Here is a 15,833-nt window from a genome sequence, read left to right on the forward strand (position 1 = left end):
GTAATGCAGATTTTTCAACACCATAAAGAGGTAGGGGTAGGCTGCAGCCTTAATCTGAGCTATGCTTAACGAGGGAGACTTTATAAGGGGTTTCACTTAAACCTCTATTTCAGCTTACAAAGCTTTTCTTTGCATTTAGGAGGGCCGATTTACATTTCACCACCTGTGGAGCAGCTAGCCATCAGATCATCTTCACAGCGGTGGAGGTTAAATGTTCTCTGAGTACTCATCTTGCTACTTTATAGTAGTGATAATCTCATGCCTCTAAAATGAAGAAAGTGTTAAAAAAAAAAACAAACCAAAACTCTCCCCTCATAGCCTCTCTCATCTGTCTTCCAACCCTGTATGGTAATTCACCACCACCACCATCTACAACAGGGTTCTAGGCCCCTCTGGTAGTCTATGGACCTCTCCTAAGAATGTTTTTAAATAATGGAAGGAAATGCTACATTTTAGTTAGAGGCCAATAAAAATAAAAATGGAATCCCATCTAAGTATACAGCTACCCCCCCCCCCAAACCTGTCCATAGTTGGCAGACCCCAGGTTAATAATAAATAATAATAATAATTTACAAGATCCTTCCGTGCCCCAGTTCAGTCTGTCCTAGAGTAGCTCCCCATTCTGTCTTCAGGTGGCCTAGCCCCTTAAAATCAGGGTCCTGGAAAGCATGAGATCAAATGTGTCAAATATCTTTTCTGCTCTGCCTTCAACACTGGGGGAATTGAGGACAAGGAGAGTCAGTTTGGTCTATGTCACGGGGGTACTTAGACATGGGGAGGCTTGGGAATCTAAATGAATAAGACCCTCCCTCAGGTCAAGAAGAGATCTTCCTTATCTGTTCTTCCTCTAATGCTTCCCTTCCTTCTTTCCTTCCTTCCTCAAAGTAAAACAATTTGGTTGAAAAGAGCCTGACAATGGCTTCTCCTACTGAACACGGATGGGGGGGGGGGGGGGTAGGGGCCTTCAACAATCTCCCCAGTGGGGTTGTTTCAGGCAGTTAGAGAGAAGGTAAGTGTTTGTGTGGGCCTGGAGGTGGGAGGCGGAGAAAGAACAAGCCGGTCCCTTCTTTCTCTGCAATCTCCCCTTGTGTCAGCCACCCTGCTAAGCACTGGTCTGAATAACTCACCTTTCCTCCTCCCAGCTCTAATGAAAGCTTTCCATTCAAACAGGACAGTTTAACATTTATGGCACAAGCAAGCTTACACGGCTATGGTCTGGGTATAGTGTTATAGTCATCCCCACTTCCCTCCCACCCACCTAGATCTACAGACCTCTCCTAATACCCCACAAACACTCACCTAAATCCCCTGTTAATTCCCCCAACTGTCTCTATTCCCAGCTCCAGTCAATTCTCTCAAACATAATTCCTTCCGAGTAAAGACTGTTCTCTCATTCAGTCCCTACCTCCATCAGACATCTTCAATGCCCAAAAGATTATCTCCATTCCACGCACCCACCTCATATCTTCTCCCTTCAACTACCCTTTTTAATGTCCCCAGTTTAAGAGCTGCAGAGACAAGCCATAAATTTGCCACCTGAGAATACAAATCCCCCAAGCATTTGTTCCCAAGGGCACAGCTTTGCTTTGTTTGGAAAACCCTGTGGGGGTAACCTTTGATACTTTGGTCCCCCGAGAGAGAATTTCTGTCCCCGTACCATTGCACCATGCAGAAAACTGCCCTTCTCTCAAGGTGCCAGCAGCACCAGTGCATAAATCCTGGGGGTATCAGCACCAGTTGACCCCGACTAGTCAGCAATTCCAACTAGCTCCATTCTCTGAACTGTGTCTAGCCCAATACACAATCTCCCTAGTTACCTTCAGAAGGGAATCCCCTTCAGGGACTTTATTGGTGAGGGAGGTGAAATTCGGGCTGAACTAAATCTAGTCTATCTCCAGCTTCGGCTAGAGTAGGGGCTAAGGTGAACTCCTAGGGCTCATACGTGAATAGGTAGATTCTTCAGGCGGTATCTCAAAGGATCATTACAATAGGCCTTGAAGGAACATCAAGGCTAGAGAGGTACAATGGGAAGAATATTTGCTTTAGCATCAGGGGACCAGGTGCCACTTACTGACTGTGTAACCTTGGGCAAGTCATTTAACCTTGGTGGGCTTGACTTTCTTCATTTCAGGAAATGAGAGCATTGGATTTGGCCCCTTTTAGCTTTAAGTCCCATTGCCTCCCAGGAGAGTTGGAAAGAAGAGCTCTCTGCCCGAAGGGGCTGGAGCTCTGAGTCCATTACTTGAATCTCAAATGCAAAAGGCAGATCTTGATTTTGCTGTTGTCCTGCCCTAAGCCCCAACAATCAACTGAACTGGATCTAAGGGAAAGACCCTGTCACAACCCCTTCAACTTCAATTATGTGCGTTGATTCAGACAAGATGAGCAGGGCTGATGGTGGAGACTGCCAAAACAGCCAGCATGCAGCCCGGCTCTGCCCATTTAACTCAGAATGGAATACTCCCCTCATAGCTCACACCTGACAAAGGACCTTCCCCATTAAAATGTCAGGATCTTTGCCAGAAGAGAATGTTTCATTCGTTGCATTTGGATCCCCAGGGCCTGACACATAGTAGGCATTTAATAAATGTTTGCTGATTGACTTACGGGATGGATGTCAGCCCTCCTCTACTTCTGTTGAGCATACTGCCTTTTCTATGGCTTTCCTAATTTCTCTGGGATATACTATTTAAAAAGCATGTCAGAGGGGCAGGGACCATAAAATATATACAATTTAAAAAGCATGTCAGAAGGGCAGGGAACATATACATGGACTCCCAAAATACTAAGGGTGAGGTCAAGGAAAGGTCACAGTGAGGGCAAGATTGGATGTCCAGGCCACCCAGGGTATCCTATTCTTGCATAACTGGCAGCTAGGTGGCACAGTGTTGGGCCTGGAGTTAGGAAGACTTGAATTCAAATCCTGACCCAAGACACTTACTAGCTATGTGACCCAGAGCAAGTCACTTAACCAGTTTGCCTCAGTTTCCTTATCTGTAAAATGGAGATTATAATAGCATGTATCTCCCAGGTATATTGTGATGATCAAGTGCCTGACACACAGTAAGCACCATATAAATGCTAACTCTCATCATCATCATTATTGCATAGTACAAGCATTCCGATGTTCCATTTTCTTGAAAGAACAACAGAGGTGGGGGACTGGGATGGGGCGGGTCATCATCTGGGTTTCTCTGTCACCTGTCTTAGGACATAAGTGATAATGGCCTAAGGCCCTTAACTCTTAGCCCAAGTATCTATTAGCTCCCTTAGAGACTCAGGGGGGGCCCAGTTGAATAATTCTCATCCCACTTGAAGGGGTGACAAGTTGGGTCTAGGTATTCTTTCACATTCTGCTGTTTCCAATGGAGGAGACAGGGCACCAACCCAATGACCTTCCCCTAAAGGTCTTTCCATCTCACAAAGATATCTAGAGGGTCCGTCCAGGCTCTGTGGTGTAATACCTACCCAATTCCTCTTTGCCCTCAAGATTTTTTAATTTTACTAAAGAAAAAATAAAACAATGGACAGCAAAACAAAACAAAAACAAGCACACAACTTGTCCTCATGGAACTTCTACTCTGGGGCAGCATGCTAGAGGAAGAAAGAGAAGTTCAAACCTGGAACTTTGTTCCTAGTGGTCTCTATCCAGAGATAGGCCTTGAGTCCCAGCTTTTGAGAGCAGGGTTTCCCAGGAATGAAGATGGTGCCACTTTCCTTGGATGCAGGGTTGAGCAGGTGAAATGAGTATAGAAGAATGCCTTCTCCTTGCCCTATCCTCCCACATTTGCTAGAGTGCCACTAGTATCCTACTGGGAGGGGGGGAGGGCTGGGGACAGGTTAGGAAAGGGCTCCCTTAGGTGCCCAGATTCTCCCTAGGGCTACTGCCCTCTTGGCCCCACATTTCATTCTCCTGACGAAGCCTCTGGTTCTCTGTCTTCAGTCGTTCCACTTCAGCTGCCAGTTCCTGGGCCTGGTAACAGGGGTGAGGACCCCATGGGTTTCGTTGCTGTTGCAGTCTCCGTGTCTCCTCCTCAGCCCGTGAGAGTCGTTTCTCCAGCTCTAAGTAGTCCCGTACTAGCTCTTCCTTACTTCGGCCCTGCAGGCTCTCCACATGGTAGTGCTCATAGGCTTCTGAGAAGTCTCTTTGGAGGAACTCTCCCTGGGCTTTCCCTCGGCCATCAATGTCCCCAGTTCCCTCATCTTCCTCCTCATCTTCATCCTCCCATCCAGGACCCTGGTGGGGTACCCTCTGGGGATTACCCAGGTCTGGTTCCTCCAAGTCATGGTCATCCATCAGGAACTGAGTGGTATTGTAAGGGGCCACAGCCTGCCCCTTGGCAAACATCTCCTCTCGAACCCTGGAGGCTCTCTGGCTCTGTTGCTCATCTCGCTGTTGCTTCTCTGCCCAGCTCAGTTCCAGGTAGGGCTTCCAACCATGCCTTTTTCGTTTGGATGACCGTCGTCTATGCTTCCTCCGAGCCAGCGCCTCAGCAGAGTCACAACCTGGGCTCTCAGTCTGGGATGTCCCATTCTGTCCACTGCGGTCATTGTTGGTCCTTGCTGGCTCCTTCCACTCCAATGGACTATCCATCCCAGGGGTCAGAGGCCTACAGTCACCAGAGTCAGAAGGCTCAGGAGGTACGCTGGAGCTGGAAGAGATCCCAGAGTTCTAAAATCAAGGAGAAAAGAAAGGGAAGTGGGAGAGATTGGACAATTAGACAGTGATTGGCCTGTGGCCCTAGGATACAGCTGAGTGGAAGGGGGCATTCAGAAACTACAAATGTTACGCAAAAGGAATAGGAACATAAACATGCAAACAAATTTGTAAAAAGAAATAAGGTAAGAGAACCAAAAAGAAATCAGGCAGCAGGTAGGAAGAGGCAATCAATACGGGATAGTCCTGTCCTTTCTATGAAATTCTATTTGGGGGTAGAAAAAGAAGATAAATTGGGCTGGCTGAAGGCAGATTCTCATTTTCTTTAAGAAGGGTGATTCTGCAGCAAAATCTTCCTCAGTGGGTAGTGCTGACAGCCAGGAAGGAAAGAGGAAAACAAATCATGAGGAAGGGTATTTTGTTGATCTAAGAGACTAGGAAGTGATCTATTCAGCCGACCCTGAGTCTGTCAAATGAGGGGGCACTCCCTCATTAATGTTGCTGTGAAGAGAATGTGGGCAGGGATGTGAATTGCATTGTGGTGAACATATAAGATGCATGTGAGGATATTCACAGTGTGCATGCAATGAGTGTGTTTGTATATACAACATATATATTTTTTGTGTGAGCAAGCCTCTCACAAGCGTAACTCTCTTGGTGAAGGGTTTATATTTGTCCTTAAGGATGCTGGAGGGGAGCTATTTCAGGAGGACAGAGTGAGGGGATGTGGGGGTGTGGGGATGTCATGGGGCTCTCTGCAACATATTAATTACCATTTCACATGCACAAGAGAAAAGAACTCAAGAGGGACAAACCTTCTTTCTGTCAAAGGGGTTCCCTCCAAATGACAACATGGAGCTGTTCCATTTGGGAAAAGCAAGTCAGACAAGGGACATTAGCTCAGCACCTTTTTCCAAAGTCCTCTAGACAGGAGGACCTATGCAAACTAGCTCCTTCACTCCAAGCTAGCCTCATACCTCTAAATGCCCTAGGGTGGAATTTTTTTCCTCTTCCAACACTTCCACCAAAAAGTCAAGCGTAAATATGAACCCTAGGCTGGTTGGGGGAAAGTGTATATGAGGGGAGGGTTTCCCATCAGGAGATGTCTTAACTCTGGGAATTCTACAAGGGGGTAGGGAGGACCCAGGAAGAGGGGAAATGTAGGAAATCAGAGACACAAGGGACCTTAAGAGAGCACAGACTAAAGTCCTCATTTTACAGAGGAAGAAAGTGAACCTCAGAGTGACAGTGACTTACCCAAGGTCACACTGACAAAAATGGTACAGTCTGGCCTTGAGGGGTCTCCAGGTCCCTGGTTAACTCTCCTTAAATCCAAAACAAACTTCTGAGACATTTTTTCTCAGGGGACTTGGTCCCCAGCCTCTACCAAATGGGATGATCTGTCTGCTAGTTCCCACACATCACCAGGTCCCATGGTTATGCTCTGGGCATGCTCTCCACATTATCCAAGCCTCTGTCCCTTCCAGACATTCCAGGTCAGGACACAGGTCTAGGTCACTTCCTGGCTAGAAAGCAGACTTACCTTGGTCTTCTCCAGATTACCACAGGTTCGGGAAGGCTCCTTCTTCCAGGAGTCCTGGGAGTAGGGATGGGGAGGATGTCTCTCCTTTCTCTCAAAACCCGGGGCAGAAGCTTCTCTGAGATGGTCCTTGCTTGCTGTAGAGGACAAAACAAAAGCCTCATCCCTAACCTCAAGGTGGGATTTTTCTCAGGCTCCTCCTGGGACTCCTTGAGCCATCTTGTGGCAGGTAAACCTGAGCAGCCCCCGGAGCAGAAACAGAGTTGAGGCTGACCTCCAGGGGCCTGGGGGAGTCATCCTATGCCCCAGCTCCCTCCCCACCTCAAGCTAGGAAAGGGTCGAATTCAGCCTGGGCTGAGAAGCCCGACTTCCCAAACAGATCTGCCCTCCCTCTGTGCCACCCACACCGGGATGAAGAACTGCTAACCCTCTGAGGGCAGGACAAGAGACTTGCATGGGGTGTGGGTATGATCTGCCACAAGCAAGACAGCGGATGACCAAGTGCTCAGTTTCACTCCTAAACTAACCTGACACTTCTCCATATGCCCAACGTTTACATAGGGGAAAGTGGGTAGAACTGGCACAGAAGTCGGCCAGGCATCCCCGTTCCCACCACCCCACTCCAGGACGCAGAACAGGCCAGGAGCTGGGTGGAGGGGTGGCTAATGAACCAAAACTGAGGGATCCGAGGATGGGGGAGGGGCAGCGACCATAAGGGCAAGATGGGGGCCAAGATGGGAGGAATGTAATGGGATTCCTAGCAGCGGCTAACTAACGTCTGGCTGCGGGGCAGAAGGGGGAGGCCTAGGACAAGGCGGACGTGTCCCCCGACAAGGCTTCCGGGACCCCCGAGACCAGTTCTTTCGGACTGCGGGGTGAGGAAGCTGAAGCCACCTTCTCCCACTGCCAACAAGGCTAGGAGCAAGGCGTCCATGCCTGCAAGGACCAGGCCCTGCTCCCTCCTGGCCCATGGCACCGGAAGTGGAGAGAAGGGGGAGGAGGAACGAGTCCGAACTGACGGGGCCAGAACCCCGTGCATGTGGCGGCTGCGTTCCCCACAAACACACAATTTCCTGGAAGGGGTAGTGAGGCTCAGTTCTACAGGATGACGACATGGTTGCAGATGAGAGCTTTGGGAACGTAAACTGACCTACTTGTTGCCAAGGGCTGCCACGCACGACAACGGCTGTATGTCTGCGAGGCTGCCTCTCGTCTGCAATTCCTATTGCTAAGCCCTCAGCGTAGAAGCGGCTTCCACAACAACTCCAGCAAGCCGCAAGAGCGCGAGGACGTCGGGGAGAAAGGCGTGGGTGGGTGGGTGGGCAGTCCGTGAAACCGCGATGCCTGCTGGGGATTGTAGTTTCTCTAGTCAAGAAGAGAGGAACAGAATCTCGTTCACTTCCACAACCACTCCCTAAGAACTGCAAAACCCAGCAGTCCCAGTTCGGGCGCACCGCCTCTGGGTTTCTGATTGGTCAAGAGCGCTCGTGGCTATATCCATCCCTGTCACCATTCGCTAGTGACGAATCGAAGGCGGGGACACCTCTTCCCCTGGCCCAGTTCGAGAGCCTATCGATGGAGTAAAGCGTTCCTGGGCTGGAAATAGATCCGAAAGTCGGGTGGGGGTGGGGAGCGAAGGGTAGAAAGCTGATCCGCGGGACGCGTCTGGGGCGCATGCGCGTGCGGAGGGATCCGCGGCCCAGGAGGGAGGGAGGGGAGGAGAAGGGAGGGAAGGGAGGAGGCCGGGAAGGCGGGCGACGAAGAGTCCGGGGCCGCCGCCATTTTGGGCTGGGAGGAGGTAGCGGAGGGAGTCGCTGCGCTGTGAGAGGACCCCCGTGGGGGGGCGGGCCGGGCGCGGGGAGAAGCCTGGCCAAGCGGAGGCTGCTCCAGGGGATGGCGGGGAGCGGCCCCGGGGGCAGAAAGAGGGGGGTGGAGGAGGAGGACCGACCCCCGGGCAGGGCCGGGCCTGCGGCCTCGCCCCTCACGGAGCCCCGGGCCTCCCTGCGCCTCCACCGATTGACCCAGGGGCCTCGGAGAGGACCCCGACCCGGAGCGGGGCGGCGTGCGGGGGAGAAGCGCGATCTGGCCACAGGCCTGGCAGCGCTCCCCGAGACCTCACGGACGGGCCCTGCGGCCTGGGGAGGGTCCCCGGGGGCAGCCCCTAGTCCAGGCCCCGGCCCCGCCCGCCAGCCCAGTGCAGCTGCCTCCCTACCACGAAACCCTCCTGGAGCCAGCCAAGGGGTGGGGCGGTTAGAAACCTTCTGGAACCCAATGCTTGGGGGATCTCCAAGCGCGCTCGGGGCAGGACCTCCACCCCACCCCCTCCATCCCCGACCAGCCCCAGCTTTCTCAGAACATCGCCCTCCTTTCTCCTTAGAACCAGCTGGGGGGGTGGGGTGGCGGAGGGGTAGGGGAGGACCCTGAAGTTTGGTTCCCTCGTACTCTCCTTTCCCAAACTGACACCCACCCACGTAACCATACGTGAAGTCGGGGAGGGGGTCGTGTGCCCCTTTTTAACACTGGGGACAAAAACCGAGCCCCCCAGCTCCGGCACGTAGCTGTCCGGTCTCTTAGGCCAATGGGACATCTGTTTGCATTTTGAAATCCGAGCGTTACGTCTGACCCGAACCCCTTGGAGAGATGTTTAGGACTAGAGGGTGGGGGTGGGGGAAGATTATTTCAATCCAGTCTATGCAAAGTTCTAAAATTAAAGAAATCCGTTTGACCAAACAAGGTGTAGGGCTGTGGGTTGGGAAGCATTCTGTGGCATCGGTTTCATTGTTACTAGCAGCCTTTTACCTGGCAGTGTGTGTCACTGGAGTGATCGCTTGCTTTCGTGATCTCGATCCAGCCTTGGCTGCCACAGAAGGGACAACAGAATTTGGAGCTCTTCTCTGTGGCAACTGCATGATGAGCCTTACCTACCCTCGAGCCTTCTCTCTCCCTCTCCCCGCTTTCATTGTATTGCGCCTGCATCATCTGCCTAAAGAGTAAAGCTTTGCTGTGGCCTCACTAGCAGAAGCCAAGAAGATTATCTTGAAAGCCAGGCGCAGAGAGACATATGTAATATTTGATGTTCTAAAATAACAGGTTATTTATTCTAAAAGTTCTAGGTAATTCGATACCAAGTTAGAACCTGAAAGTGAGAAAGATTTTCTGGGTGACTGATGTGTGAACAGTGCTAGAATGAGACTTACTGCCTGATAAGCCTGTAGTGCTCAATTCTTATTGCCAGGAATAGTCAGAAACTAATCATTCCTGTGGCTTTGGTACTCAAGTAATCTAAAGGAACTCACAACTGAAGCTTATAGCTCCTATGGTACCTTTTAAAGTAAAAGGTTTTTTTTTTTTTTTTTAGAGGGTTGGTGGTAGTGGTGCTCTAATCGTAGCCATTTTTCTATCTTCTAAAATGATTTCCAAAGGAAGACTTGTAACATAGCCATAAAAGCAGAATAACAATATTTGTACCTTAATCCAGATTTGGAACAACCACCCAACTAAGTAGAGAGCAGTTCCCTTAAATTCTCACTTGGTTGTCCCTTAGGTATGAGTCTGTAGATGCCAGGGTATAAAGGTATTAGGAAAAGATTGTCAAGGATTAATTTTAGAGCTAAGAAGTTCCTTTACAGATCATCTGCATAGGTGGTCAGTAATTCATGATTTGGGCAAAGGATGACCATTGTATTTGCCAACATTTATTGATTTTTTTAGAAACCGTAACCCACATAACTTCATCTGAGGTCAACCAGTAAGCTGTTCTAGAACTTCAGTAAGAAAACTAGAATGAAACTTTTTTTTTAATGAACAAAGCTTGGGACTGGTAGTTAGAACTTCAAGTTCCATTCCTGTCTGTTCTACCAACTTAAGTTTGGCTAGGTGCCAGAGGTAGAAGATGAGGCCAAATTGCTCACTTTGTTGCTGAGTCTAATGTTCACCCAGTGTTCCATTATTTTAGGGGCTTTTTTATATGAGACAAAGGTCATTCAGGACAATTCTGTAGCCTACTTCAAGAAATTGTCATTGCAGCATCAGAAGTTCAGTCCAACATTGGTATTAGGTAGTAATTGCCATTAAGTCCTGTGGATAGTGCCATTTATGACTAGGTCCTATAACCCTGTGGCTACATGTAACGAGAATATATTGATCATTAAGAGATTGAATTTTTTTTCCCCAGCAGAAATCTTCTAAAGCATCAAGATGGGTAGTAAAGGACAATTTGGTTCCAACACTTAGTATTTCTTTGTTGCCTATTTGCTTTTCTTATGCCCCTATCTCCCAAGCCCCTCAAGTCTCCTGTAAAATTATTCACAGATTTTGTGGTTTTAATAAGTACTAATGACTTACCTCACACCCCACACTAGTGAATTGGAACCATCTTGCTTTTCTTCAAACCCAAGTGAGGTTCCAGGGTTGATCAGGATTTTCAGTGTTGTGTATAAAAGCAGATTTCTAAAGTCATTTTTGATTTCCTGCTCTGACCTGTTGTGGATGGAAAAAGTCCTAATGAACAAATAGTGTTGTATTCATTAGTTTTACTCAAATGAAAGTGTTTGTTGCACACTAATGCTCCAGTGTTGTCTTTTAGGAGTATATTTAATGCTCACTGCAGACCCAGAAGTTTTTAACACTACACATTCAACTAGATAAGAAAAATTCCCTCCTCAGTTTTTTCCTGTTATTTTTAAGCCATATGTTGCTATTGGTACTTTCTCTCTAGAGGGAATGTGATGTATGTGATAGTATGATAGTATGATCATACTTACTATATTAAAATGCTTAACCATACAATTTTGTAACAATTCCATTGGATTTTTTGGGCATTCAGAAGGTTTATTAGAAAATTATGATAATTCCTGTTGGTGCCCACCAAAGGTCCTTGCTGTGACATTTACCATAAAGTAAACCCTTAAAGAGCAAATTATCAGCTAAAATTAATGATGTGTCAAAATGATCTCCCACCTCACCTCCACCATTCTTTTGTTTCTACTATGAACAGAATGGTCAGCTCTCCAGTATTCAACACAACTGGCCAAGATAGAATCAGCTGCCTTTTAGATTAGGATTCTAATCTTTTTTTAATGTCATGGACCATTGGGCAATCTGGTAAACTCTATAGACTCCTGAGAATAATGTGCTTTTTAAAGTTCATAATTGAAGGAAATGCTAAATTTCATTTAGAGCTTAGTGAAGATGTATCTTGTTTATCCAAGTTCTCAGATCCCCTGAAATCAGTGGATACCAGTTTAAGAACCCCTGTCCTATACAGTCTATTCTGCCAGATGTTCTGTTGTTTTATGTGTCCTATTTTAAGGAAAACCAACACTATCACTACACTGAGTAGTTGTAAATGATCACTGTCCCCATGAAGGGACTTCTGATTTATCTCAAATCTGATTAAATGTGGTCAACTAGCTATGAGTTTTCCATTGCTTTTGATATACCCTACTTTCTCTTTCCTCTCTCCCCCATCTTTTTGGGGGTTTTTTACTAGTCCTTCAGCAAAGAATATTTGAAAAATCCTCTCTTCTGGGGGAATACTTGGCTGAAAATGAAAGCCTGAAAGCTCTAAAGCCCCCGAAGGAAAACACAGAGAGTAAATGTTTTCTAGTGCATACCAGGATCCCTTTTCAAATTCTGGTATTAATGATAATATTCCATTTGAAAACTATAAACACCAGACGGTGAAAACATTTGTTTCATTAGATTCTGACATACTTATGGCATAGGTAACCATTTGAGAAATGAAACTTAGGATGGTAAGTGGTATAGTCAGGACTATACCCTGGTCAGAAAAGACTTCATGATGAACTTTAAAAAAAATACATTTGATACCTTTTTTGTCTTTAAATCAGTCATTTCCCAGCCTACCCTTCTTTGAACCCTATCTTGTGACAGAAACGCAAAAATATCAGAAGGAATTGACTGAATTTGGGAATGTATATAACATTCAGTTCTAGTCATCTGTGATAGTAGAGGGATATTTTATTATGTTTTCCATAGTTTTTTTCCCCCCATTACTTGAGTTAATTTCCTCTTAGAGATCTTAGGGAATATTTTTAGTTCTACTTAAGTCATTCTATCAGTTCATATAAACCTCACATTTCTCTGTGATGACATCCTTGTCATCTTTTTCTACACAAGATTCTATTACCTTTGTATTCCATAGTTTTTTTCAGTCATTCACCAATTAAGGAGCACCTCCTTTGCTACCACCAAAAGTGCTATGTTTATTTTGTTACAATGTGTCCCAAAGCCTTAGTGCAGCAAAAGCTATTGGAGCTTAAAACTGCACTGACTTTTGGGACATCCTATATATTGCATCTTTTTTTTTTTTCTGTCTGATTTCCTTTGGTATATTCCCAGTAACTGTGCCAAAGGATTTGAACAGTTTAGTTACTTTTCTTCCATAATTCCAAACTGGAATCCAGAATACTTGGACTAATACTGTACTCTCCTACCACAGTGCCCCATCAGCAGTGTATCAGCATACCTGTCACTCTCTGCTGGTTCTGAACTTTATCATTTTTCCTGTTAGCATTATATGAGATAAAATCTCAGATATTTTAATTCTCATTTCTCAGCTATTCATTATTTTGAGCATGTTTTCATGTCATTTATAATTGACAAATTTCTTTTTGTTCATATTCTTTTAACACTTCTAGGGGAATGGCTCTTGGTCAGATCCCTCTATATTTTGAATGATACTCTTACCATGATTCTTCTCCTTTAAGAACAACCAGTATGCTTCACATAGCCAAATGAAACCAGGACTCAAAAAGAATTTATAAAATGGGCAAGATGCAGGCTAGTCATTGGAGAATCTCTTTGAATTATAGCTGAGCCCAGAATTACCTGGCTCAGAAGTGGAGTTCAGAATTATATCAAGAGGTGACAATTAGTGATTTAGTACCATTGAGTATTTAGGATACAGTTTAGCCAAACCTAGAAAGTCCTTGCCTTATTTGGTAGTCATCAAAAAGTTAAATGGTCCTTTTCTAATATGCAGTAGTTCTCAAGCTTCTTAGTTTTAGGACCCTTTCACACTCTTAAAAATTGTTGCATATCCCAAAGAGCTGTTATGTGACAGTTATATCTACTGGTGTTTATTAGAAACTAAAACAATTTTAAAATATTAATTTAAAATAACCCACTGCATGTTAACATTTTATGAAAAGTAACTCATAAAATTAGAAAATGGCATTCTTTTGCATATTTTTACAAATCTCAATGCCTGGCTTAATAAGAAGATATTTGAATTCTCTTATCTGCTTCTCCAGTCTGTTATAATATTGTTTTGGTCAAAGTATATGAAGAAAATCTAACCTCAGGCTGATAGGTAGTTGGAAAAAGGGGTACTTTAATAGGCCAATGAAGTCTTCTAAAAAGTTTTGACCATTCTCCTTGAAAGGGTCTCTCAGAGATCTTCTGAAATCATATGGTCCTTAGACCATACTTTTGAGATCCACTGTGCTAAGGGAAGGGAAAAAATCTGGAATTTCTAACGCTTAGACATGTCCTATTGATCAATTCTGCCAAAAGAAAAATGGCAAGGAGTTGCTGTTGTCATTAATTAGAATGGATTTGAGGATGATTTGTGGATTTATCAGTGCACTCTCCTGTTTGAACAGATAATTAAGTTGGCTCATTGTCTCCCTATCAAGAATGCTATAAGCAGTTAAATGTTTTATATAGCCCCTACCCTTCTGGTAGAAAGTTATGGTACTTGTATCTTGGATAGGGAAATTAAAAATCATAATACAGAACAATTTTAAGGTTGAATTTCCTATCTGCAAAATATCGGGCATTCCAAGAGCAAAATTCATAGGGAAGATTGCATGACTCAGGAAAAATCAAAAGTTATTTGGAATGATGAGTAAACTATTTTGAAAGATAACAGATTTCTGCCAAAAGTTGCCCATAGGATTTCTTTATTATGAGTAATACATTTATATAGGTTCTTTCCAAGATTCGTTAAGACTTCATTCTTCCAGTGACAAAATAAGATCTAAACCTGCCTTTTTTCTGCGTATAAGCCCTATGACGAAAGGTTAACTGTCAACACTCAAACTTAAAAAAAAAAAAAAAACTACTTTGTATGCAAAGCCAGAGGGCAGTGTTGTCATTTTGCCATCACAGAACAGTTCGCTGGTGCTGCTGTATGATGTCATGTTAGAAGGAGAATTGAAAACGCGAAAACTGTTTACCAAAATAAACCTTTAATATAATTTAGTCCAAAGGAAGAACTAATACATATTTCCAGTGGAACATCTGTCAGAATGAGGCCAGCTCAGCATGTAGTAGAGTCTCTTGTCCAACTCTGACCAGTTGTAATTTCCCTGGATTTGTCCTTTATCCTAAAGATACATTTTGGCATTTTATTTTCACCCTCAATTTTCCCCTTGTTACATAATGTTCTAGTCAGGACAGAGTTGAGGGTCTTTCCCTCTAATGTTAACCTGCAAAAATCCTCTTAATCAGAACTCCTTATATTAAAGAATTAAGTGGCTTGATAGATTTTTCTTTTAGGTTCCCCTGGTGTATGTATATATATGAACATGTTAATTGGAAACCATTTAACAGACAAGTTAGACATAATATTTAAAATGGCTACCATTTTATAAGGATTTAGACTAGCTGTGATTTTTTGAACCAGATACCAATGAAGTGGTATGGTATGGAGACTTATGTTCACGTTCTCTTGAGTTGGTGTGGGGCAGAAATTACCTTACCACTGATCATCATCCTAAGAATTAAGAGTTGATATTTCAACTGCCAGTGCACTCTCCTGGGAATCAAAATAATACCTCTATTGTGAGCACTTAGGATTTCTCACTGCCTGTTTTAAGGATTTAAGCACCTTTACTCTGGATTCACAGGGAACAAAAAAAAAATAATGGTTTGCCTGGAATTGGGGAAAAGGTAGGTAATCCATAAAACTGTAGTTTCTGCACGGTAAGCAGCTACCCTGTTGAACAATTAGGTTCTTGGAATTCCAAAAATAGCCATTCCTTCTTTTAAATGCAATTTTCCCTCAACAAAAAAGAGGAGCAGCTCAAGTTTATCTAATCTAATTGTAGCTAGCACTTAAAAAACAAAACGGTTTACGAACAACCACTTCTATAACTCCAGCCTCACAGGAGGGTGTAAGATTGCTGAAAACCAACTTGTACCAATGAAATTAGGGCTGTCAATTGTTCACTCTAGCTAACTGCCAAATTTTGTCTACATGTTTGTCAGCAGGTTTTCTGAATGGCTATTAGGAAAAAGAGTTAAGTTTAGGCTCTGGAATTATAAACATGCAAAACCTTGCTGCCACCTCCTGCTGCCCCAAACATCTTGCAGTTTCCTTTCCAGCAGCATAGAAATAAATACCAAGGCACTAGAAAGCAAGCACAGAATTAACATTGCAGCATTTTGCCTATTATGTATTGTATTAAACATTTAAAATCTACTAAAAAGGAAAAAATATACAAGTTGGAAAACCTCCCATTAAGGCTGCATAATAGTTTTTGTTTTTTTTGCATCATTGACCAAATGTGCCTTTTTAAAACACCCCAGGATTAACACAAAATAAATACAAAAAAATTCTCTCCCGGAGAATACTTTGATATTTCTAGAAAAAACACTGAAACTATG

General features: G+C 44.7%; 1 protein-coding gene across 6 annotated transcripts; it reads right to left on the reverse strand.

Moving 5' to 3' along the window:
* Nucleotides 1-3,478: 3,478 nt before the first annotated feature.
* HEXIM2 (HEXIM P-TEFb complex subunit 2) lies at nt 3,479-10,631 on the reverse strand. 6 transcript variants are annotated; one of them, XM_072645976.1, is made up of 6 exons: nt 10,542-10,631; nt 8,997-9,180; nt 7,352-7,562; nt 6,201-6,334; nt 5,473-5,515; nt 3,479-4,672 (listed from the first exon to the last, which is right to left on the reverse strand). In XM_072645976.1, exons 2-6 carry the CDS (start codon nt 9,104-9,106, stop codon nt 3,857-3,859), a joined length of 1,314 nt encoding a protein of 437 aa, XP_072502077.1. In that variant the 5' UTR covers nt 9,107-9,180; nt 10,542-10,631; the 3' UTR covers nt 3,479-3,856. The 6 variants fall into 6 exon arrangements, with proteins under 6 accessions (XP_072502077.1, XP_072502079.1, XP_072502078.1 ...); XM_072645978.1 differs by lacking the exon at nt 5,473-5,515 and having other exon boundaries at nt 7,348-7,562; XM_072645977.1 differs by lacking the exon at nt 10,542-10,631 and having other exon boundaries at nt 8,997-9,192.
* Nucleotides 10,632-15,833: the final 5,202 nt, after the last annotated feature.

This window comes from Notamacropus eugenii, chromosome 2 (genome assembly GCF_028372415.1).
Source record: "Notamacropus eugenii isolate mMacEug1 chromosome 2, mMacEug1.pri_v2, whole genome shotgun sequence".
Lineage (NCBI taxonomy): Eukaryota > Metazoa > Chordata > Mammalia > Diprotodontia > Macropodidae > Notamacropus > Notamacropus eugenii.